This window comes from Pseudonaja textilis, chromosome 7 (assembly GCF_049901715.1).
Source record: "Pseudonaja textilis isolate UNSWEBS1 chromosome 7, rPseTex1.2, whole genome shotgun sequence".
Taxonomy (NCBI): Eukaryota; Metazoa; Chordata; class Lepidosauria; order Squamata; family Elapidae; genus Pseudonaja; species Pseudonaja textilis.
This window is the reverse complement of record NC_141996.1, coordinates 15,065,700-15,089,707: the sequence shown is the minus strand read 5'-3', so window position 1 is coordinate 15,089,707 and position 24,008 is coordinate 15,065,700. Positions and strand designations below refer to the sequence as shown.

The window sequence follows — 24,008 nt, the reverse complement described above, 5'->3', positions numbered from 1 at the left end:
TATCAGTTCTCCAGAAGTAGTCAGAACCTGCTGAATACCACCTCTGGGCAACAGCTTTTTTCATTCACAATATGCATACAGTGATAGAAAATGGCTAACCCTTGAAGAGATAAGCAAAAAAGAATAATCCTTCTTACATATTTGATTATACAGTACTATTCTTGGTGACATTTCCAACTGCTTTTGATCAAAGTTGTTTCCAAAGATTATGATAAGTTTCAATAATGATGCTAACTATGACATCAAATGACAGCATAACTGTTGTTGACACAGCATGCCTGGAAGAGAAAGAACATTTGTACTAATGACACCACATGTACCAATAAAACAAAATAATGCATATATCAGCAGTAACAGAGTGAATATTGTATAAGTACCAGAATAACTTCTTCATATAGAGTCTGGCAGACCTATACCATCTAAGAAGGAGAGCATTGTCTCATGCCCAGGCTAAAAGAAACCAGAGGGGTTGATTAAGATCTTCTCTATGGTAGACCTGTCCCTCAGGAAAAGGTTGCTCCATGAGGTTGGATGAGCCTCTATTCTGACAATGGTTCAGAAGATTATGAAAACAGTCCTCTTTAAGATAGAATTTGGAATCATCTGATAGAAACCAGAGATTTATTTATAGTTTTTCATAGTTTTGTTTACCATTTATTGGTTTTATGGAGGAATGCTATTGTTTTCATGTTTTGTCTCATAAGTTGTAAGTCACCTAGAGGTGGAAGAGTAGGTAGCATTTTGATCAATTCAACAAATAAAACAGTTTGATGGTATCAGATTACTTCTAGTAGTTCAGTATAAAAGTAGCTGAATTTCATTGTGAAAACAACTCATTGTTATCAGTGATTTTTTTCCCCCTTGATATCCCTCATGTTCCCATCATGCAATGGTTAGAATCAGGTTGGGTTCGTCATTATACTTGAGAAAGGCTCATTTCATAGTTAATACTCTTTATACATTATATAGGGAGTAAGTCTTCAGATATTGAGAAGTGGTTCTTAGAAGGGACGGTAGATGTAATTGCAATGTGGACAAGCAATAAGCGCGGTTATAAAATTGATGTTCTGTTTCGGATCCAACATACTGAATTTCTGTAGCATTCTACAGTGTTTCTTTCTTGGCTGTGTTTTTAATGCGTTAGAGGGAAATCCAACTTTTCCTCTACCTAAGTACCGGTGTGTTACCCCTTCATCAAACTTTTAAGCTGTATAATTACCTTCCGAGACATGAGTCATCTTGACTCTCTTAGCTTCCAAACTAGGTTCCCTCTATAAAAGGAGAATGGGATCTCTTTGCCTGCTCTTCTCAAGCCACTTTTCATATATAGGAAGAAATGGAGCTGTTTTACATCTTCTCCCCAGCTTTACTTTTGATATTTTCTTTGAAATACTCAGCTGCAGCCCCGGCTCTTTTCGCATTGCCAAAAACATCTAACTGGAGTGATTTCTACATTGCCCAGGTTGGTAATGGTTTGCATGTTTTAATGATTTAGGTATACAATTCTAGGTATACATTGGGAAGCTGAAATCCTATAGAATTTTTCAACCGAACTGGGCTTAACTGTTAGCATAACTGAACAGAACAGAATAACAGAGTTGGAAGGGATCTTGGAGGTCTTCTAGTCAAACCCCCTGCTCAAGCAAGAGACCTATGCCATTTCAGACAAATGGTTCTCCAATCTCTTCTTAAAACCCTCCAGTGTTGGAGCACCCAACCTCTGGAGGCAAGTCGTTCCATGAATAGAATGGAATGGAATAGAAATGGAATTAGAAGAATTAGAATTAGAAGAACTTTATTGTCATTGTACAAGTACAACGGAACTGTGGATGCAACCCAGCAGCTGTTCGCAATACAATAAAACCAAAGCCCTTAAAAATGAAGATAAGAAAGATAGAGTACCCACGTCTCCATTTGCAATCTGAGAGTACAATATCTACGAATATACACAAAATATACATCCAACACTGACTGTAATGCTTAGCCGGGTATAATACACAAGAGATGGATTGTACTGTAATATGTTATTATACATCTGAATGAGGTATTGAGATTTCACATCTTTTCGCATCTTAATGAGGTAGTGACTTTGTGTTTATTTGCGGTTCGGATGGCCCAGGGAAAGAAACTATTTGTTAGTCTAGTGGTGTGGGATTTTATTGACCTAAAATGCCATCCAGACGGCAGCAGGTCAAAAAGATGGTTGCCAGGGTGTGAGGGGTCTTTTATAATGGCCTTGATTCTGCTTTGGCAGTGGGATCTGGCTAAGTCTTCCAGGGAGGGCAAAGGGCAATCGATGATCTTTTGAGCTGTGTTTATCACCCTCTGTACAGTTTTCCTGTCCTCAGCTGTGGAGCCACACCCAGACAATATGTCAGAGTGCTCTCCACAGAGACTTTATAGAAAGCTTTTTGAATGGAATGGAATGGAATGGAACGGAACAGAATAGAACAGAACAGAACAGAACAGAACAGAATAGAATAGAATAGTTGGAAGGGTCCTTGGAGGTCTTCTAGTCCAACCCATTCTATTGTTCTAACTTTCATGAAATTTCTCCTTAGTTCTAGGTTGCTTCACTCCTCTGTTAGTTTCCATCCATTGCTTCTTGTCCTGCCTTCAAGTATTTTGGAAAATAGGTTGACCCTCCTCTTCTTTATGGAATATATTGCTATCATGGCACCCCTAGTCCTTCTTTTCATTTAACTAGACACACCCAATCCCTGCAACCGTTCTTCAAATGTTTTAGTTTCCAGTCCCTTAATCATCTGCCTAACATATACCAAAAATATGTTGTGCAGGTATCAACAGGACTTACTCTAAATGTTTTTTGTTCAAATGTTATGATAAACAAGTTGTCATTTTTAGATTCTGCCCTTAATAGCTCTATGAAGAAATTAGGGAAGATGTTTTAAGTCTTTTAGATTATGTGACAATTTTTTTTCAATTCTGCTGTATAAATGAAACTCTGCCTTTCTATCCTAAATGATGATACCACTGTCACCATTTAGAAGAAGACATGTGGTTTTGTTATTTCCTTTTCCCATACAATTGGGGAAAATATGTTTTAAATGTCAACAGGGTCTTAAGTCTTAAGACTCAGGCTGGAAATATAACAGAATTTTGCTTTAAATCTTAAGTATGTCCTTTATGCAACCTGCAACTATATGGATCATTAGAAATGTCAAGTTATTGGAAACTCGAGCAATAATTTCCATAACATTGTAATAACTTTAGGAAAGCAATTTTGGAAATTATTAACCTGCATTAGAATGGCCATAACTCTAAATATTAGTAAGAAAGAAAAAATAATACCTTCCTATTTTCATGTTAAGATGTAAAGCTTTTATGCTTTGGTTTACAAATATGTAAATCATGGAATTCACATCACAATATAATAAGGCACATTTCATCTGTTTCCCTTGTGCACATAGACACCAGACACATATGTCTGCTTGACAGAGTAATGATAGACATTTCAATAATCTTGCAGCTTCCAGATTATCACCTGTTGGCAACTGATAATTTTGAGAGCTGCAGTCCCAACACATCAAGGAAATTCCATGCTGGAGAAGATTGTCTAATAAATGATAAAATAGCCATGTAATGTGCTGAGCCACAATATAGTTGAGTTTTGCAAGTTTGTAAACCAAGCCACTGTGGCTAATGTATGATTATAATTTAATACATATTGCAAATCCATTGCATCCTTGATTTGTTTAATACATCTTGTATTAAGCAAACTATCGCTTTTGTTGTTTGCTACTTCACTAAATGAAGACTATAAATGCAGAGATTAGAACCATCATTTTAAAAGCAACAAATTGTCATTTAATTAACTATATCACATTGGGCTTGAAAAACCTATATATGTATTTTATTTCTCAGTTATATATCCAGTTTAAATAGCTATAGAAGTATCTTTTTAAAGACTTCTTAAAACATAATCTTTGCTTCAAAACATCTTCTACAAACAGAATAAGGAGCTTTAAAGTTTCCCGGCCACAATAAACATCTGAACAATTGAAGACAATATTCAGAGCACCAATTCACATAAACATTATATCGATAATGATAATGATGATGGTGATGTCAACCTTTATTATACAGAGAATTTAGCAACTATTGGAATCAATTCAAATCTACTATTCAACTAGGTTTGGAGTTTTATTCCTATCTCATTTTGTAAGTTTTGTCTAATATTGTCAAGATTTAGTTTGAGGATTTCACTCTCTGATTTAGTATAGTACTTTTGGGTTGTTGCATTGTAACCTGATTGAAGATTATTTATAAAGAAGAAGGGTGAATGAATGAATGAATGAATGAATTAATTAATTAATATAGCACAATCATTATAGCAGACATGGATCTATACAGTATTTAAATGAGGGCTTCCTAATTTTATGCAAAGCTGTACATTTGTTTTTGATCTCCTCTTCCCCCTTTTTGAGGGGAGAGTTGGTGATGTATAAGAGGACAACTTACTCCTTTAGCTCTCTGCCCTTAGGAATACTTTGAAAAATATTACACACCAAAAGAAAGACACCCAGTTGGAGAAATGATCAGTGGCGGCAATTCCACGACAAGGAAAATCCAGCAGATGCAAGCTTTCTTTGGTTTAAAGGTCACCGGGAAGTTAGACTACAGCACTATGGATATAATAAAGAGGCCTCGATGTGGAGTCCCAGATGTAGCAAACTATCGACTTTTCCCAGGAGAACCTAAGTGGAAGAAAAGGACACTGACCTACAGGTAATGAATTAATGGTCTTGAAATATTAATATTATTTGCTATTCTGCGATTTAGATGCCTTCTGTTTTTCCAGTAGTCTATACACTACAGATTATAGAGCTATGTCAACATTTGCCATTTGAGAGAGGTGAGAAAATCTGTCTTTCACTTATTGGCTGAAGAAATGGTATATGTCAGTACTTAGGTCATATAGGATTTTAATATTTCTCCTAAGACAGGGGTCCCCAATTCCTGGGCAGCACAGCTGGAGGTGAGCAGCAGGTAAGCAAGCAAACCTGAACCACCACCCCCAAGTCTGTGGATAAATTGTCTTCCACGAAACCAGTCATTGGTTCCAAAAAGGTTGGGGACCACTACCCTAAGATATGACCATAAGGGGTCAGACTTCACTAACAAACATACCAACTGATATCTATGGAGATTCTCAGTCACCAGGGACATGGTTGTCCCAAAGGTGCTTTTTTTAAAGAGGCAACTAGACTTTCTGGTTTTTCTTTGAAAACGTTTCGCTTCTCATCCAAAAAGTTCACTTGCACTACTCAGGTGAACCTGAGAACACAGACAAACCTCTAAGTGGCCCTAACGACTCCAGGAGGGTACTTCTTCTTCTATTGTTCTGTCCGATGTATGTGGCAGGGCATGATGTGCAGGGGACATCATATATGCCTTGGTTTTCCAGGTCAATTTAATCTTTTGGGTTTCTTAGGATGGTTGCTATTTTTCTGTCTGTTTTGAAGGAAGTCTTGATGTGATGCTTGTGTAGTATCTTACTGATTTTGTCTGTAGTACCTCTTATGTAGGGCAGAACAGCTGTTCTATAGGTCAATTCATCTTCTAGGTCTCCATTATGTCTCAAGTGTGTTTTTGTGGATCAGGCCTGTGATTTTGCTTTTGTGGAAGCCGTTGGCTGTCAGTATTTTAGCCAGGGTGCATAGTTCAGTCTTTATGTGTGTCTTGTCTGCCAGGCATTTGGTTCTGACAAACTGTGTTGTGTCCTAGTGTGCCATCTGTTTTTTTGTAGATTAGTACATCTAGGAATGGTAATTGTTTGTTTGTTTCCGTTTCCATGGTGAATGTGATTTTTGGGTATGTGCTGTTTAGGTGTGTTAGGAAATTGTTTTAGGTTTTCTTTTCCATGGGGCCAAATAACAAATGTGTTATCGATGTATCTTAGCCATAGTTTGGGTTTGTGGGTGGCATGGGCTAGGGATCTGGATTCGAATTCTTCCATGAACAGGTTTGCAATGATGGGTGACAGTGGTGATCCCATAGGGGCTCCTTCAATTTGCTTGTGTCTTTGTCCTTTGTATATGAAATATGTGTTGGTTAAGCAGTGTTCTGCTAGTTCCATGAGGTGTTTGGGTGGTTGGTATTTATTTTTGATGATTTCAAGAGTTTCTTTTATTGGGACTTGAGTGAATAGTGAAACCACGTCGAAACTTACAAGCAGATCTTTTTGTTCCACGTGTAGATCTTTGATCATTTCAAAGAGGTGGTATGAGTTTTGTACATGTGAAGCTGCTGCTTCAGCATGGGGCTGTAGCTGCTTTGCTAAGTATTTGGCTAGGTTTTGTAGTGGTGCTCCTCTGGAGCTGACTATGGGTCTGAGAGATATGCCTTCTTTGTGTATTTTGGGGAGATCGTATAGTTTGGGGCATCTGGAAGATTTTTCTCTTGGGATGATCTTCTGTTGGATCTCTTTGCTTATGTTGCTGGTTATGGAAAACTCTTTGCTGGAAAACAAAGGCATATATGAAGTCCCCTGCACATCATGCCCTGCCACATACATCGGACAGACCAATAGAAGAAGTACCCGCCTGGATGAACACAAAAATGCAGTAAAAAAGCTGAAACACACTTCTTCATTAGTCCAACAAATGAAAGCCACAGGTCATAGCATTGACTTCAATGGCACCAAAACCCTAGCCACTATAGAAAACCCCAGCTACAGAATTATCAGAGAAGCCATAGAGATTGAAAAAAGACCTGAAAACATGAATAGAAGAGGCGACTCCACCAGACTGTCAATTATCTGGAAACCTGCACTCACAAACCAAAATAATCTCCACACCACAAGCCAGGCAAACACCTGGGCACAAACAGACCTCCCCCCCCCCCGATACCTCCAGATCAAACACACCCCAACCAGGCACCCAAATGAAACCTAGCTTCCTAATAAATGCTAGCCGTCCGTTTACCTGAAGCCAAGCGGCACTAAAAGCCTCCAATACAGGAAACACAATGTTGCCAGCCAATCAAGAAAAAAAAAAAAAAAACGCTTCAAAACAGACAAAAGATATTAGAAACACCAATCAAGCAGAACACAGCAAACTCCAAGACCAATAAACACAGACCAAGACTCCCAACCAATCAGGATGAAGAAAAAACCATTCTGGCACAGCAGTAGGCTAGCACCAAATTTAAAACAGGAACGGCTGTGAAAGCCTGACTCACAGATGAACACAATACAGAAGCCTGATGATGGCAGATGAGATTCTGCCAAGATGTCGCTGCAACTTTAAAAGCACAACTATAATGAGGTGGGAAAATACCCGAACAAAGCTGAATACCATACATATAAATACCCGTGAAAACTTGACTGCACATTACATTCAATTTTCTTCGGACCAACGCCATCAGAATGATTGATTCAACAAAAAAAAAACTCACAAATAACTAGAGCACCATCTACAGGATGCGTGAAAGTTGAAACCATCACTGCAAACTATTGTAAACAATTGTGGGGCTTTAAACTATAAACTACTGTTTATAGGATTTTCCATCTATTAAATTTAAAGTGTTCCCATGCAATATTTTTTTCACAGATTTGTTTTATCCAATTTCTTTTCAAAATAAACAATACAGGTAATCCTCAACTTACGACTACAATTGTGCCCACAATTTCCATTGCTAAACATGACAGTTAAGCATATTTGCCCCATTTTACGAACGTCCTTACCATTGTTGCTAAGTGAATCACTTCAGTTATTAAGCTAGTAGCACAGTTGTTAAGTGAATCTGGCTTCCCCATTGATTTTGCTGCTTGTCAGAAGGCCACAAAAGGTGAGCCTGGTCATAAAACGGTCATAAATCATTTTTTCAGTGCTGCTATAACTTTGCACAGTCACTGTTTAGTGTTAATTGTAATTCCATGTTCCATAGATGAAAATATTTTTTTTTCTTCTCTGCCTTTTCCTTTTGCTATCTTCATATGCCTGATGAAGAATTCCGAAAACCTCAAGAATTTGCACTTCTAAATAAAAACCTTGCCTTGATATCCATTTTGGCTTTTTGCTCTAAGGATCACGATAACTACGATTGCTTTATAACTGCTTCACGTACGCTGAAACGCTTTCCCCTACCTGGCTACATACTGCCTCACTCCCAGCTTTTCATAGGTATATCCAGAAATAAATCAAGAGTTCAGGCAAATGTCTCAGTCTCAGTCATCTGGGACATGGTTGTCCCAAAGGTACTTTTTCAGGAGGCAACTGGGCTTTCTTGTTTTTCTTTGAAGATGTTTCGCTTCCCATCCAAGCGAAACATCTCCAAAGAAAAACAAGAAAGTCAGTTGCGTCTTGAAAAGCACCTTTGGGACAAGAGTTCGGGCTGTTCAAATGAATGTATAGGTTTATTGCAAGCTTAAGCGCTTTCCAAGAATCTGACCTACTAACAGTCAAAGCAAATTGGACCTTCTTGGATGAGAAGCGAAATGCTTTCAAAGAAAAACAAGAACGTCCAGTTGCCTCTTGAAAAACCATCTTTGGGACAAGAGTTCAGGCCATTCAAATGAATGTATAGGCTTATTGCAAGCTTAAGCGCTTTACAAGAATCTGAACTACTAACAGCCAAAGCAAATTGGTGGTAGATAAGAATAAATGGAATTCCAGGTGAGCTGGACTTTGATCTCTTGTGTGGGCATGAAGGGATTTGAGACCGATGACCCATTTAATCCCTCCCTTGGGCTCAGCCTGGTCATCTCTTACATGTGCCTTCTTCTCCACAGAATAAAAAAATACACCTCTAGCCTACCTCAGGCAGATGTTGATAAGGCTGTGGAGATGGGTCTGAGAACATGGAGCGCTGCTGCCCCGTTGAGCTTCATCAGGGCAAAAACAGGAGAAGCAGATATCATGATATCATTTGAAAATGGAGGTAACTGCTCTTAGTCCTATCCATCATACTGAATTTCAGATATTTGCCTTTGTTCTTAATAGACTAAGTTTATCCTGGGAAAGAGCTGAGAACTTTTTCAGATAATGCAACTATTGAATTTATAAGCCCTTTTGGGTTGGAAAGGGAAAGGCACTTATGTTTCTTAGCCAAAAGCTATGGGGTGTCAAACTCGATTTCGTGGAGGGCTGCATAAAGGTTGTGTTTGACCTGGGGGGGGGTGCATGGTCAGATTGTTGTCACTCTAGTCGGGGGCGGCTGTGGTGGCCTGAGTGCTCTGCCAGTGAAAACAGGCTCCCAAGCTCTGCTTTCTGTTGCCACAGCCTCCTGCAACCCTATGCCAGTGAAAATGGACTCCCAAGCTCCGTTTTCAGCTGCCAGAAATACCACGAGGCAGTCCTTTGGTGTTTCCAGGGCAGGCCCATGGGTCAGATCTAAGTACCCTGTGGGCTGGATCCAGCCCCCAAACCTTAAGTTTGGCACCCCTGCAATGGCTGCTAAGGTGCAGGGTTGGTAGAGATACAGAAAAATATAAAAATATAAGTAGAAGATGAGGGAAGAAATTTATCTGGCTCCTATTTTGATAAGAATCTATCAAATTTCACACTTTTAAATCAATTTGTAAAGTGATCCTCCGTAGCCCTTTGAAATATATAGATAATCCTTGACTTACATCGATTTCCATTGTAAATTGTTGCAGTAGTAAAATCATGTGACCCTATGTCTTTTTATGATCATTTTAATGCTGTCATTAAATGAATCACCATGGTCGTTAAGTGGATTGTGTGATCATAAGGTGAACCCAGCTTCCCAAATTCAGCTTGCCTGTCTGAAGCCAGCTGAAGGCTTTTACCTTCCCACCAAAGTGGTCCCTATTTTTCTACATGCATTTTTACATGCTTTCGAACTGCTAGGTTGGCAGAAGCTGGGACAAGTAACGGAGCTCACTCCATTACGTGGTGCTAAGGATTCGAACCGCTGAATTGCCAACCTTTCTGATCAACAAGCTCAGTGTCTTAGCCACTGAGCCACCGCGTCACTGATTTATTTGGTAGCAATTCTACAGTCATTGCCAAATTCTATGGAACCTCTTCCCTTTATAGAATTCTAGTATACTAAGAACAGAAAAATTATTGTGCAGTTCAGATTATATTCCAACTCTCGTATTATTTAAAGGTCCCACTTTGTTTTTATATTCTGATAGACCATGGGGACTCCTACCCATTTGATGGGCCACGAGGGACCTTAGCCCACGCTTTTGCACCTGGGGAAGGACTGGGTGGAGACACTCATTTTGACAATGCAGAGAAGTGGACGATGGGGATGAATGGTAGGTATAAAACTGTACACTAATCTGAAAATACTTTGAAAAGGCAATTTGTTCAAAACCAATCCTCTGTATAAATAAATATGCAAGTGACTGTACATGAATTGAAAAAAGGATTTAGCTCTCAAGTCACTATGTATTGTGATGCACAGAGTTTAGTTCAACTGATAAAAAATTTGCTTTTCAGCAGCTTCAATAGGTTAGATCTTTCTTGATTTCTAGATACAGTACTTCCCGACCATGGAAGATCAGAGCTATCAATTGCTTATAGGTGAATGGGTTTAGCAATCCCCTTAACATATGGCTTGTACTTCATGTATAAAAATGCTCAAAAGCTATATTTTGTGAAAAAACAGCTAAATTACATGAACATTGACTTAAGGGGTCCTGGGTGGTCTCTGAGCTTGGTTGTTTTCTTGCAGACATATCATTACCCAAACTAGGTGACATCCCAGCTCAGAGAACGTTCATTTCAGCCCTGACCTACAAAAATTCTTTTTCATTGATAACAATGACTTACAAAGCTTGATTCTGCAGCAGCCCAGAATATAAATATCCTTCTTTTTTCAAAGAATTAGCAATTCCTGTGAAAATAGCATAGAATGCCATCCTTTTTTGTAAATTTGAAATCTTAAATTGCTGTTGTTGTTGACAGTAATCATGCTAAGCATGGAATGAAAGCTCTAAATGAAAAGTAATTAAAGAGAGGAAATATTTATTTTTGTATTTACTATACAGTCCAGTATCCACCTCTGTTTGTACAATGGTATCATATGCAATATTCTGCAATATATGTGTGTGTGTGTGTTTATATATAAGTATGCATATATATATGTGTGTGTGTGTGTGTGTGTATTCTTAAGTTTTCATGGGTACTTACATGTATGGCAGTGGTCCCCAACCACTGGGCCGTGGACCGGTACCGGTCCGTGGAACATTTCCTACTGGGCCGCCGGTTTGCTGGGCGCCACCATCTTGTTTGATGAGAAAGTACTTCCAGGTGAGCTTTTCCGGTTGGAAAGTGGCGTTTGGGTCCTGAAGGAATCCTCATGCCTTAGTTTCATCAAAGGGGGGGGCTTCGAACAAAACTAAGGCATGAGGATTCTTTCAGCACCCAAGGCAAGGAGAGCCGAGCGACCATCCTGAAGCTGTCCCGAAGCGAAGCCCATCGACAAAGGTACAAAGGAGGAGTTGAAGGTGGCGGGGAGAAGCGGGGGATGGCTGGCTGGCTGGTCGCTCTGCTCACCTTGCCTTGTCATGCATGCTGATGCCAGTACTGGGCCGCAGATCATTTTGTGATGCCGGTAACAGGCCGTGGCACAAAAAAGGTTGGGGACCACTGATGTATGGTATTCAGCTTTGTTTGGGTATTTTCCCACGTCATTATAGTTGTGCTTTTAAAGTTGTAGCAACATATATATATATGATACATATATGATACATATATATATATGTATCACCAAATTATTATAGGACAATAAAGGACAATAAAGTTAAGACTATTGGCTTTTAGCATTCAACTCAAGTGATCCCTAATTATCACAATCAGTAGCAAGGAATCCAACAAACCTATAGCTTTTATTAATATTAACATTATATTTTGTTATAATATAGGATTCAACTTATTCACTGTTGCTGCTCATGAATTTGGCCACGCATTGGGCCTTGCCCATTCTACCGATCCATCATCTTTGATGTATCCAACCTACAAATATCAGCATCCCTTTAGTTACCGACTCCCGAAAGATGATGTGAAAGGGATTCAGGCATTATATGGTAACACATATTGCTTTTTCTTTTTAAGTTTTCCTCTTAACATTTTAAATTCTTTAGATTTAATTTATTTACCTCCTTACAACTAGTTCTTCTTTTTTTTTTTTAGTAACTCATGCAAAACATTTGCGTTCTTTATTTGTGCAGTGCTGTCTCTAAAGTAGGACATAATAATATTAAGTAAGAGATGTGGTGGGTCGGTAGCTAAGATGCTGAACTTGTCAATCGAAAGGCTGGCAGTTCAGCAGTTCGAATCCCTAGTGTAATGGAGTGAGCTCCCATTACTTGTCTCAGCTTCTGCCAACTTAGCAGTTCAAACGCACATAAAAAATGCAAGTAGACAGTGCCAGTCAAGCTGGAAAATAAATTTTTTGTAGAATTAAACAAATGTACATCTAAATTTATATGGCAGAGGAAAAAACCCAGAGTGAAATATAAATTATTACAGGATGCCAAGAGAAAAGGAGGATTTCACCTTCCAGATTTGGAATTATATTATGATGCTGCTATAGTAAACTGGCTTAAGGATTGGGTTAAATTAGAAAATAGACAGTTATTAGTATTAGAAGGTTTTGATCTCCAACTTGGCTGGCACGCCTTCATGTGGGATGGAAAATCTAAACAACATTCATATTTCCAAAGGCACCATGTTTAATATCTGGGGAAAGATTAAAAAAAACCACTATCCAAAGGTTCCATTGTGGCTATCTACATTGGAAGCAGTCACACATCCAAATGTATTGGGTTATGAAAATATTGTCAGGTATAAAGATTTATTATATGACACTGGAGAGCTTAAAAATAGGAACCAAATACAAATTCAAGGAAAGGAGATGGCATGGTGGCCCTTTGCACAAATACAAACCCATTATAAAAAAGATAGAGAACAATTTGACTTTAATATGACCCACAAGAATTAGACAAAATATGGCTAGGAGAGGAAAAGAAAACAACTGGTAAAACATAAATATCTTTTGGACTACAAATTAAAAGAAGAAGCAGTCACAGAATCTATGATAATTTGGGCTAAAAATGTGGGTCATAGTATTGAATTAGATAAGTGGAAACACATTTGGCAAACAAACAAATTACAAATTAACCATGTCAGTCCCGTATAAAGAATACTTATATAAAATGGTTCATCGCTGGCACCTACCTCCTGCGAGACTGGCTAAGATGTTCCCCAGCCTGCCACCCAATTGTTGGAAATGTAACCATGCACAAGGAACATATTTTCACATGCGGTGGACTTGCCCATGAGCTCAGAAATTTTGGAGAAATATTAGAAATTGGATTTTAAATACAACAAAACAAAATTTAAAACTTGAACCCGAAACCTTTCTGCTAAGTTTGATAGATTTAAACATGGAGAAAAAATATCAATATTTAATTTGCACATCATAACTGCGGCCAGAATAACCTACACACAAAACTGGAAACTGTATTCCATTCCTTCAGAGGATATGGTAATTAAAAAAATACATGAACGCACTGAGATGGAAAGCCTAACCAAATTGTTAAAAAATAAACAAGATAGTGACTATTATGAAATATGGAATGTTTGGTATGAGTGGTTAAAGAAAAGGTAATATTTGATATTTGGATAAGTTATAGAAATGACAGAAGACATGCATTTAATCATAAACTATATAGAGAAATTAAAACATTAAAAGAACAAACGAGTTATTATAACAAGGCTGATCTCGTCAATGATAAAGATAAAGAAAAAAAATTAACCATTGCTCAATATATGCTGTAAAATATATATATATATGTATATATATGTGGGTGTGTGTTGATTTGTCTGTTTTAAATGTGTGTCAAATAAATGTTTTTTCTAGAATAAAATTATTAAAAAATATATTTTAAACATGCAAGTAGAAAAATAGGGACCATCTTTGATGGGAAGGTAACAGTGTTCCCTGAGCCTTTGCCATTTAGTCATGCCGATAACATTCCCAAGAACTGATCTTGTGCAAAAATTCTGGAATTTTGTTTCAGATTTATGCTATTAAATAAGACAATTACTAAATCCATTTGGCAATCTCTTGACAATTCAAGAGATTAACATACAGATTCAATATATTTATATATAATCTAACATAAATTCTATATGTCATCTATCTATCTCAGGGGTGGGCTTCAAAAATTTTAGCAACAGGTTCTCTGCCCAGTTGATGGATGGGCATGGGCATGGTGGGCGTGGCCTAGTCAGCCTCTTGCACCATGGTGGGGGGGTGTTTTTGCCCTCCCTGGGCCCCAGAGGCTTTCCTCAAGCCTCCGGGAGGGCGAAAACAGCCTCCCTGGGTTCCGGAGGCTCTCTGGAAGCTGAAAATAGGCCCTTTCCAGCCTTCTTGAACTTCCAAGAGGACTGTTTTTCACTCTCTGTGAGCCTCCTCGTGTGCCCTGTACTTAGCTGTATCCAAAACAGGCCGTGGGAGGGATGGGGGGGGCAGCCAAGAGTGGGATTTGGGGGTTTTCCAAACTGTGCAGAATCTTACCTAGAGGGTCTCCCAAGCCCTTGAGAACTCTCAGCAGCCCACCCTTGATTTATCTACCTACCTACCTACCTACCAACCTATCTATCTATCTATCTATCTATCTATCCACCCATCCATCTAAGTTTAGAGGATCACAAATGTGAATGCATAAATAATACACATATCAGCTACATACTAGTCTTACAATGAGTTTTCACTCCTAATTCAAAGAGAATCTGTATCTTCTTCTAGGGCCAAGGGAATTTGGATCCCGAAAGCCTCAGGTTTCACGTCAACCTACTTCCAAACTACCAACCCCATACAATCCAGATCATTGCGACTCCAAATTTTCATTTGATGCTGTGACAATGCTGGGGAAAGAGTTACTTTTCTTCAAAGACAGGCAAGTGTCTTTTCTTTATCCAAGGTCCCAGTGACAGTAGAATATTACCAGTTTGATTTCTAGAAGAGGAATACGGTCCTGTTTTTTTTTTTCAGGAAGGCCAGTTTCTAGCTGTATGAACCAGATATAGCCATTTAAGTTCAAATTCCCTTTTGGGGAATAAAGGCAACATCCCCTTTCAGAAGATTGTTTCACACACAACTTTTGGTTCTGAAAAAAATAAATAAATCTAAAACTCCGCTCTTTCAGCTTCCTGCTGTGGAATGACTCAACAATTTTGCCATTAGATATGACTTCTATGGTGTCTAGTAGAGAAAAAGGAGCGAGATACACAATGACTCACATAAAGATGTTTTTTCTGTGCTGCCTGTTCTCACACTTCTAGAAATAAAACATCAATAAAAGACAGAATCAAGCCCTTAAAAGCAATCAGTGCTGTTACTAAAAACTGTGACTAAAAACTGTTGTTACAGAATAACACACACACACACCCTGAAGAGTATTGTTTTCACCATTTTGTAAAAGGCCATTCAGCATATCTATCTTGGGCAGGGAAATTGATCCAGAGTAAGGGGGCTAATGCTGAGAATATCATTCTCTGGATCTCAGCCCCCCAATCTCTATCTGACTGGATCCTGGAGCATCCTCTCCTTACTAGATTGTGTAGGGCAGATAGATTCTACCTGAAAAAGACAATCCATAGAGGAGTTTATAGATAAGCAGCAGTCCCTTGGCTCAGAAATCTACTATCAGTCAAGGCTGGGTCTGCCGGACAAGTGTCATTCAACTGACTAGCCAATGCTAGGCCACATTCTAGATCAAGGGTGTCAAACTGGATTTCTTTGAGGGCCGGATCAGCACTGTAGTTTTCCATGGGCCAGATGGGGAAACAGCCTGGATGGTCTCCTGCAGCATTTTGCACCCCTCCTCCCCCGTGCCCCATTTTGGCTGGCAGAGTGCTGCAGGAGGCTGTCCAGGCCAAAAACGGGTCTTTGCTATTTCCAGGCTGGCCCCACAGGCCAAATTTAGGCACCTCACAGGCTGGATCCGGGCCTTGAGTTATTCTAGGCCTTCTTCAGCTTTGTGTCATGTTCAAACGCAGCCCTGCACAAGACAAATTGCAGTAGTCTAAATAAGAAGGTACAAGAGTATGAATTATTGTTTTTGGCATCTCAGCAAAGTGTTCATTTTCTAGATGATAACATGACCATTTGTTTGTCTGTGTTGTGTGAGTAGTCTGTGTAGAGATGTGGGTGGATGAGTACTATGGTGCAATACTAGGAAAATAAAGATGAGACAATCCCAATCCCCATTTTTCTCTGAATTTCAATAAAGGTCTTGGGGGCAAGGGCAAGGAAATTACTTTTATCTGAATCTTTCTGTTATTTTTCATCTCTAATTTTCGGCCCCTCTTTTTAAACCAAGACAATAGGTATAAAATTCTGCCTTAATGCAACCAAATTAAAATTAGAATTTCTTTGTTTATATTGGTTTTGCTTGCTTTCATTTTATTTTGGGAACTGCTTTGCAACCAAAATTATTGGTCAGAATCATCTTCTAGTAGTGAACCGAAATCCTAACTTCCCAATGTTAAAACTTCCTTCAAGGTAAACAATAGACAACACATTGTTTATGAATACCATATCCTCTAGACACTTCCTTTCCAGGCTTCTTATTTTCCCTCAATTTTTAATAGATATGAGGGGTGGATTTTGACCTCACCCTACTGTTTCCTCAGTAACATTTTTAGAAGTGGTTTGCCATTGCCTCATTCTTCCTAGTGCTGAGACATAATGACCGGCCCAAATTCACTCCTGCATGAAGCAGAAGTAGAATTCTGGTTTCAATGCCACACATACTGTATATATAAAGGGGAGGCAAAACTTGAAATGCATAGTTGTATCTATCACATTGGCCTTTTGGCTTCTCTCTGGATGCCCCTAATTCTCATATTGGTTAGCTAGGTGGTTAAATGTGTATTTGTGATTGATCAAGCTCAACATAGCACCTATTTTATGAATAAGCAAGCTTCCCATAGAGTTCTTTTGCAAGCTCATCATCATGTCCTACCAAAAGTCCCAGGGGATGTTTGCTGTGCAGTAAACATCCTCTTTCTTCTTCTTCTTCTTCTTCTTCTTCTTCTTCTTCTTCTTCTTCTTCTTCTTCTTCTTCTTCTTCTTCTTCTTCTTCTTCTTCTTCTTCTTCTTCTTCTTCTTCTTCTTCTTCTTCTTCTTCTTCTTCTTCTTCTTCTTCTTCTTCTTCTTCTTCTTCTTCTTTCTCCCTCTCAACAGGTACTTCTGGAGAAGGCAGGCTCAACTCACAAGCCATGTGCAACCACTCAGCATTACCAGCTCTTTCCCTCAGCTCATGTCAAATGTGGATGCAGCCTATGAAATAGCTGAGAGAGGCATCGCTTTTTTTTTCAAGGGTCGGTTAATTTTGAAAACATTTGGAGTTGTTTTCTTAGAAAACTGTGAATGCGTATTCATCATTTGTGTAATGGTAACCTTTAACCAAGGTTCTAGTTTACCTTAAAATCAGTCTTGGGTGAAAGACTGCTATTAACTATGCTTCTGCCCCATATAATTACCAGGCCTGTACTGGCAATACAGTGGACGCAGAGATAAAAGAAAATTTCCACTAGCCGTTGCTCTTTTTCAGTCACAAGCAGGAAACATTGCATTTCCCTGATGAATTATATTTAACTTATAGACAATCATCTAACGCTACATTATTTTGAAGGAGTTTCTGGAGAAAAAGTGTCAATAATAACGAAGACTGCTGTTTTGCAGCAATCAACACCCAGATTAACCCCAAGATTAACACTAAGTCAGGGGTGCCAAACTCAAGGCCCGCAGGCCAGTTGCGGCCCATGGAGTGCTTAGATCTGGTCCATGGGGCCACTCTGGAAAGAGCAAAGGACTGGCCCACAGTACCTGCCAGTGAAAATGGAGCATGGGAGGGCTGTGTGCAGGGCCTCCTGCAGCCCTCTGCCAGCAAAAGCAGAGCCTGTGAGGGCCACATGAGGCCTTCCCAGGCTCCATTTTCACTGGCAGAAGGCTGTCACAGCCAAAAACGGAGCCCAGGAGGGCCACACGCAGGCTGCAGGATGTCAAGCTGGCCACACCCATCCTGGCCACACCCACCCCAGCCACACTAACTTGGCTCCCCTGAGGTCAAACACAACCCTGATTTAGCCCTCAATGAAATTGAGTTTGACACTCCTACACTAGAGTGTTAAGAGTGTCAACTAGACTCTTAATCAAGCAGTAAAGAATACCCCAGTCAAGGAACTACCCACTTAGACAAACAATTGAACAGTAAACAACAGCCTAATCAAGGAACTATGAAGAAGAAAACAGTACCTCCACCAGTACCTCCACCAGAGCAAGCTTTTTGTATATAAACCGAGAGCAAGCCCAACTCCTTTCTAGCTGTGATGATGAGGGTGTTGCCTAATGAAACAACTGCAAAGCAAAAGCCAAACCCAGAGAGCACCAAGGAGCCCACTATATTTTGATGTGCTTCTACTATTATGATTGGCTGCACAGTTAGCCAGGCACTTAGACTGGATTTGATATTTTTGTCCGCTTAGCGAGTCTCTCCCAAGGAGCTGGGCTAGGCAGAGGTTGTGGTCTGATAATATTAAAGGAATCATTGAGTCAGGGTGCTGCAGTGGTTAGAGTGCAATACTGCAGGCTACTTCTGCTAACTACCTGCAATTTAGCAGTTCAAGTCTCACCAGGCTCAAGGTTGACTCAGACTTCCATCCTACTGAGGTGAGTAAAATGAAGACCCAAAATTGTTGGGGCCAATAGGCTGACTCTATAAACTGCTTAGAGAGGGCTATAAAGCATTATAAAGCGGTATATAAGTTTAAATGCTATTCTTGTTGCTATTGCAAAATGTAAGCTGCTCCAAGTAAAGCTGCGTTTTGTAATTGACATAATAGTACTATTAATAATTGTTGTTATTCTACTTTGCATCATTATTTGAAGTTGCTTAGTGTGAAATTTGTAAAAATTGAAACTGCAGCTTAGAAGAGGAGGGTGCCACCAACATCTATGCCAAAGGGCACAATTGTTACTCTGTTTTTAACACCTTGCAATAGGTCCATGAAAGTTTCAGCTTTGTTCAGACTGAGTCAAAAATTGTGAAAACTAATCATGGCAGATGATCACACAGGTTTGAATTGATTCCAGAGCAGTGAAGAAACTCTGTGTGGAAGTGCTTGAGGATATCTTATTAAATATTAGAAATTCAAATTACTAGTGCAAGGTTATGTAGGGTCATTATATTTATTCATTTTTATTTATTTACTTTTGCCAGGTCCTCATTATTGGACAACCCAGGGTTTCCACATGCAGGGTCCTCCTCGGTCTATCACAGATTTTGGATTTTCTAGAAATGTGCCACACATAGATGCAGCTGTCTACCTGAGAGATGAAAAGAAGACCCTCTTCTTTGTAGAAGATGAATTTTACAGGTTTATTGTCTCCTAATAAAAATAGCTTTTAAAATAATCATGAAATTTTGTTCCTTAGTGCTGAACGAGGGACCATGGGAAAAATATTTTCTTGTTAATATTACTTAATATTGCCTCAGCCAGTAAAAGGGATACCCCACATCTATTTTTGCCAACATACAGAAAGGTGTGATTGTACCCTTAATTACACAACTTTTACATTTCTCATTGTGATAGGATCGTTTCTTTCCTGACGTGCCTTGAAATTTCTCCTTTCTTTATCAGTTTACAAAGGGAAAGATGCATACGTGTCAAATACAGATTTCCTTACAGGAATCAGATTGAAACTGGATTTTTCTTGGATTAATTACTTATGAACTGAGCAATCATGCCTTGCCAGAAAATATGTTGAAATAGCATAGGAACATGATTTTAATCAATGAGTAGCATTTAAAAACTTGGCCCTAATAAGCAAATATTGATTCAGTTCCTTTTGCAAAACCTTTCACATTAATCAAAGATGATGTCCAAAGAAACAGACAGGTCATGCCACAAATGGACAAATGCAGGGCACCAAATATCTAATTAAGATTAATGAAAATAGAATTAAGAATTAAGATCTATTAAGAACAGATAAAGGTAAATATTTCCTTCATATACACATACATATTTGCTATAATTCTCTGCTTAGAGGTATGGTAATGACTAAAATGCTATTGTCAAAAGTTGTGCAGATTCAAAGTGTGTATATTTAGAAAAAAGGCAAAGACATAGTTAGAAAAAAGACTTAATTAAACCCTGTGATATTGCAAGAATTATAGCAAAATTAATTTCCAAGTTCATCACAACCGTTATGTAACATTTATTTCAAAACATTACATCTATACATAGAACTTCTTCGTTATAATGTTCCTTTTTTTCAAGCTATGATGAAACAAAACGAAAGATGGACAAAGACTCCCCAAAGACCATTGAGGATGAATTTTCAGGAATTAATGGTCGAATAGATGCTGCTGTAGAAGTTAATGGTAAGTATTTTCTCTGTCATGTGATTTGTTTCAAGCATGTTTTTAAAGCATTCTTGTAAAAAGCTCTTGCCATTTAATTTTTCTGGATGTTTTTCATGACATCTTTGTTTTTGATTTTCAAATCGTACTTTCTTTACATTGTACATACATTTACTCTAGAGTATGTATTTTTCTCATCCTCCTTTTATTTATGATATAATATTGTAGAGTAATTAGGTCAATAGGCCAAACTCAATGAATTAGTTATTAGACAGGGGAGGGCAGGGAGAGGACTTAAAAATGGATTTCCTGTTCCCAAGGCAAGTCCAAGAACTGCCCATGATAGTTGGGACTGATTGATGATTGGTTGGTTGGTTGATTGGTTGATTGGATTGATTGATTAATTGAATGTATAGGTATCCTGACTTACAAAGACCTACAATTGAGCAAACAGCAAGCTATTATATGTGGGAAAGGAAAGAGAGAGAATGAGAAATGTACAAAAGATGTTGAGACTCTAGAAAGAGTGCAGAGAAGAGCAACAAAGATGATTAAAGGACTGGAGGCTAACGCATATAGAGAACAGTTGCAGGAACTGGGTATGTCTAGTTTAATGAAAAGAAGGACTAGGGAAGACATGATAGCAGGGTTCCAATATCTCAGGGGCTGCCACAAAGAAGAGGGAGACAAGCTATTCTCCAAAGCACCTGAGGGCAGGACAAGAAGCAATGGATGAAAACTAATCAAGGAGAGAACCAACTTAGAATTAAGGAGAAATTTCCTGACAGTGAGAACAATTAATCAGTGGAACAACTTGCCTCCAGAAGTAGTAAATGCTCCAACACTGGAAGTTTTTAAGAAGAGATTGGATAACCATTTGTCTGAAGTGCTGTAGGGTTTCCTGCCTAAGCATGGGGTTGAACTGGAAGACCTCCAAGGTCCCTTCCAACTCTTTTATTCTATTCTAACTAACGAACAGACAAAAATATATTCAAAACAAGACCAAAACAAAACAAAGCAGTACAAGGGGGTTCCAAAATCACTCTGTTCCCCAAGGGAAAACAACCACTTCTTCATTCGTTTCCCAAATGACGTATTCTGGAACTCACTGTCCCAACACAACTGACACTCCATCAAAGAAGGCTGATGGAGTAGCAAAAAATGCCTTTAATGTAATTAAAATTCTTTTGGTTTGCGGTTGTATATTCCTTTATAAATAGAAAAAATGACTTAATAGATTTGTAGATAGAAATATCATGACCCAGTATTGTATAATCTATGATAGATTGGCTATATCCCAATCCTAATAAATAACAAAGTCTGCACTACTGTTACTGTTAATCTTCTCATCACTCCTTATCACCCATCCCCTCCCACTTGTGACTGTATGACTGTAACTTTGTTGCTTGTATCCTTATGATTTATACTGACTGTTTCCTCGTATGATTTCATTGCTTATTGTACCCTATGACTATTATTGAGTGTTGTACCTTATGATTCTTGACTCTTGACACGTGTATCTTTTCTTTTATGTATACTGAGAGTATTTGCACCAAGACAAATTCCTTGTGTGTCCAACCACACTTGGCCAATAAAGAATTCTATCTATCCACAACAATAGACATTTCTTTGAATCTTTCTCTCTTTTTTTTCCTTTCCTTTTTTTAGGCTTCATTTACTTCTTTTCAGGCCCCAAAGCCTATAAATATGACAGAGAAAAGGAAGATGTGGTTAACATTGTGAAATCCAGCTCTTGGGTGGGCTGCTGATCTAAAGTGACCATAAAGAGGATGACAAATGTGCCAGCCGATGCAGAAACCAAGGCATGATCAACCAGAAGGAAAGAATTGCAGTCCTTCTGGTTTTATATTTAGAAAAATGACTACAGGGCACCGTGTTGTAGCTCAAATCCAGTGAAGAAAAGAAAGCAAAAGAAAACAATTCAAAGAATAGAATTTTAGTAACTATGATCATTCCCTATTCAGAGATGGCCAAATCAATTGAATATGTCATTAGAAATCCTTACCTGATATGTTCAGATAAAATGAAGAAGTGATAACATCTGTATTTTCTTATCAGATGCCGTTCCCTTGCTTCTATGCCTTTTCTAAATAGCCCCAAGTGATTATGTTATGTTTTTATCCATAATTCCTCATCAACAGCATGTATTAATAACACAATCCTCCAGAGGATATGATGTGGCCAGTGTGTACCATTGTTGGTTTGTGACAGAAGCCAGAGTAAGGGACATTAGTGACAACAGTCCTCAAATGTCTGACGTTTTTGAGGCCAAAAAAAAAATATTGTCCACCAGTTTCCAAAGCCTCTTAAGTCTTCCCCAGTTCATTTTTTCTTTCTTTTCTTTCTTTTTTTCTCTTTGAAACAATCTTTGACTGTTGGAAATGCCTGGACAAATCCCTGTGTCAAGCATCCAGAAAGTATTCAAAGCTGACACCCTGCAGCTTTCTTGGCAAGATTTCAAAGTGGTTTGCCATTGCCTTTTTCCTAGGGCTGATACAATGACTGGCCCAAGTTCACCCAGTTGGTTTCATGCCTGGATAGGACCAGAGCTCAAGGTCTCGTGATTTCTAGCCTTAACCACTAACCAAATGGCTCTTCCCCAATTCATTACCTGCAAGAAAATTTTGGAGGGTGTAAGTATTCCTCAAGAGCTTTGTTTTTACAGTTTTAGAGCTATGCTCAACTCCTAAGAAGATTGTAAACTTCTTGATTCTAACAGGATATTATGTTTCTTCCGAGAACAGGTAGAACAAATACCATTTCTTGTCTGGAACCAATGTACTTGCTTGCCTTTGTGTTTGAGGAGCTGTAAACCCTTCCAGTGGTGCTCCTTTTCCTTCCATGAGTAAAAGAACATTCAAGGAGGATTATTTGTTGCAGGAAAGGGTTTGTGTGATTAATCTCAAAGCCTAATTCTGACATTTTTGCTGTTTTTGATAGATGTGCATTTTGGGGCCCACCAGTTAATCTACTTATCCAAAACTGGTACAAGTTTCCAAATTAGTCATGAATGTTTACAGAGTTGTCCACAGTGGGAAATGTCAAAAATTCAAGATGGCAGCCACAACCATGAAATCAAAGCGCCAATTTTTATATGTGCTTTAAAGTATCTAAGAATTTAATCATTATTATTTAATCCTTATTATTGCTCTCAAATTACAGAACAGAGAATAACAAAATTGGAAGGGACTTTGGCCTTCTAATCCTCTGCTTGAGCAGGAGACCCTATGCTGTTTCCGACAAATTTATTTAAATTGTCTATTTTGTATTTTATATTGTTCTATTTGAAGAAAAAAAATCTATTTGAGGATAGTTTATTATAGATAAAACAAAATTACATGAATAAACTATCTGCAGAGTAAAAGCAATGGTCCTTAAATGAGATTTAATTTAATTAAAGCCTAAATTAAATATATAATAACTTTATATTACTATATGGATACCAAGGGCCAAACCTCATGTTTGCTTTTTAATTTGTTTTTGTTTGGTTTGAGGGTTTGTTTGTTTCTGAATATCAGCTTCTGGAAAATAATCCACTAAAAAATAATGACGGAGGTTAGAACTATGAAGGGGGCAGGGGGAAAACATATGCCTGGGTGAACCACTCCTG

The 24,008-nt window shown here is 38.5% G+C and overlaps 1 protein-coding gene across 2 annotated transcripts; it reads left to right on the top strand.

The window, feature by feature from the left end:
• The first annotated feature begins 1,257 nt into the window (after nucleotides 1–1,257).
• On the top strand, nucleotides 1,258–23,166 carry LOC113440476 (matrix metalloproteinase-20). 2 transcript variants are annotated; one of them, XM_026706896.2, is made up of 10 exons: nucleotides 1,258–1,462; nucleotides 4,505–4,749; nucleotides 8,756–8,904; nucleotides 10,127–10,252; nucleotides 11,864–12,025; nucleotides 14,755–14,905; nucleotides 17,197–17,333; nucleotides 19,235–19,391; nucleotides 20,295–20,398; nucleotides 22,046–23,166. In XM_026706896.2, exons 1-10 carry the CDS (start codon nucleotides 1,337–1,339, stop codon nucleotides 22,144–22,146), a joined length of 1,458 nt encoding a protein of 485 aa, XP_026562681.1. In that variant the 5' UTR covers nucleotides 1,258–1,336; the 3' UTR covers nucleotides 22,147–23,166. The 2 variants fall into 2 exon arrangements, with proteins under 2 accessions (XP_026562681.1, XP_087793212.1); XM_087937086.1 differs by having other exon boundaries at nucleotides 1,304–1,462; nucleotides 4,622–4,749.
• Nucleotides 23,167–24,008: the final 842 nt, after the last annotated feature.

Excerpts from the sequence above, each read along its gene's own strand:
- LOC113440476 (XM_026706896.2), top strand. The coding sequence starts at position 1,337 with ATGGAGCTGTTTTACATCTTCTCCCCAGCTTTACTTTTGATATTTTCT. Across the intron at positions 1,463-4,504 it reads GTGATTTCTACATTGCCCAG|GAATACTTTGAAAAATATTA; the intron begins GTTGGTAATGGT and ends CTCTGCCCTTAG. Across the intron at positions 19,392-20,294 it reads GTAGAAGATGAATTTTACAG|CTATGATGAAACAAAACGAA; the intron begins GTTTATTGTCTC and ends CTTTTTTTCAAG.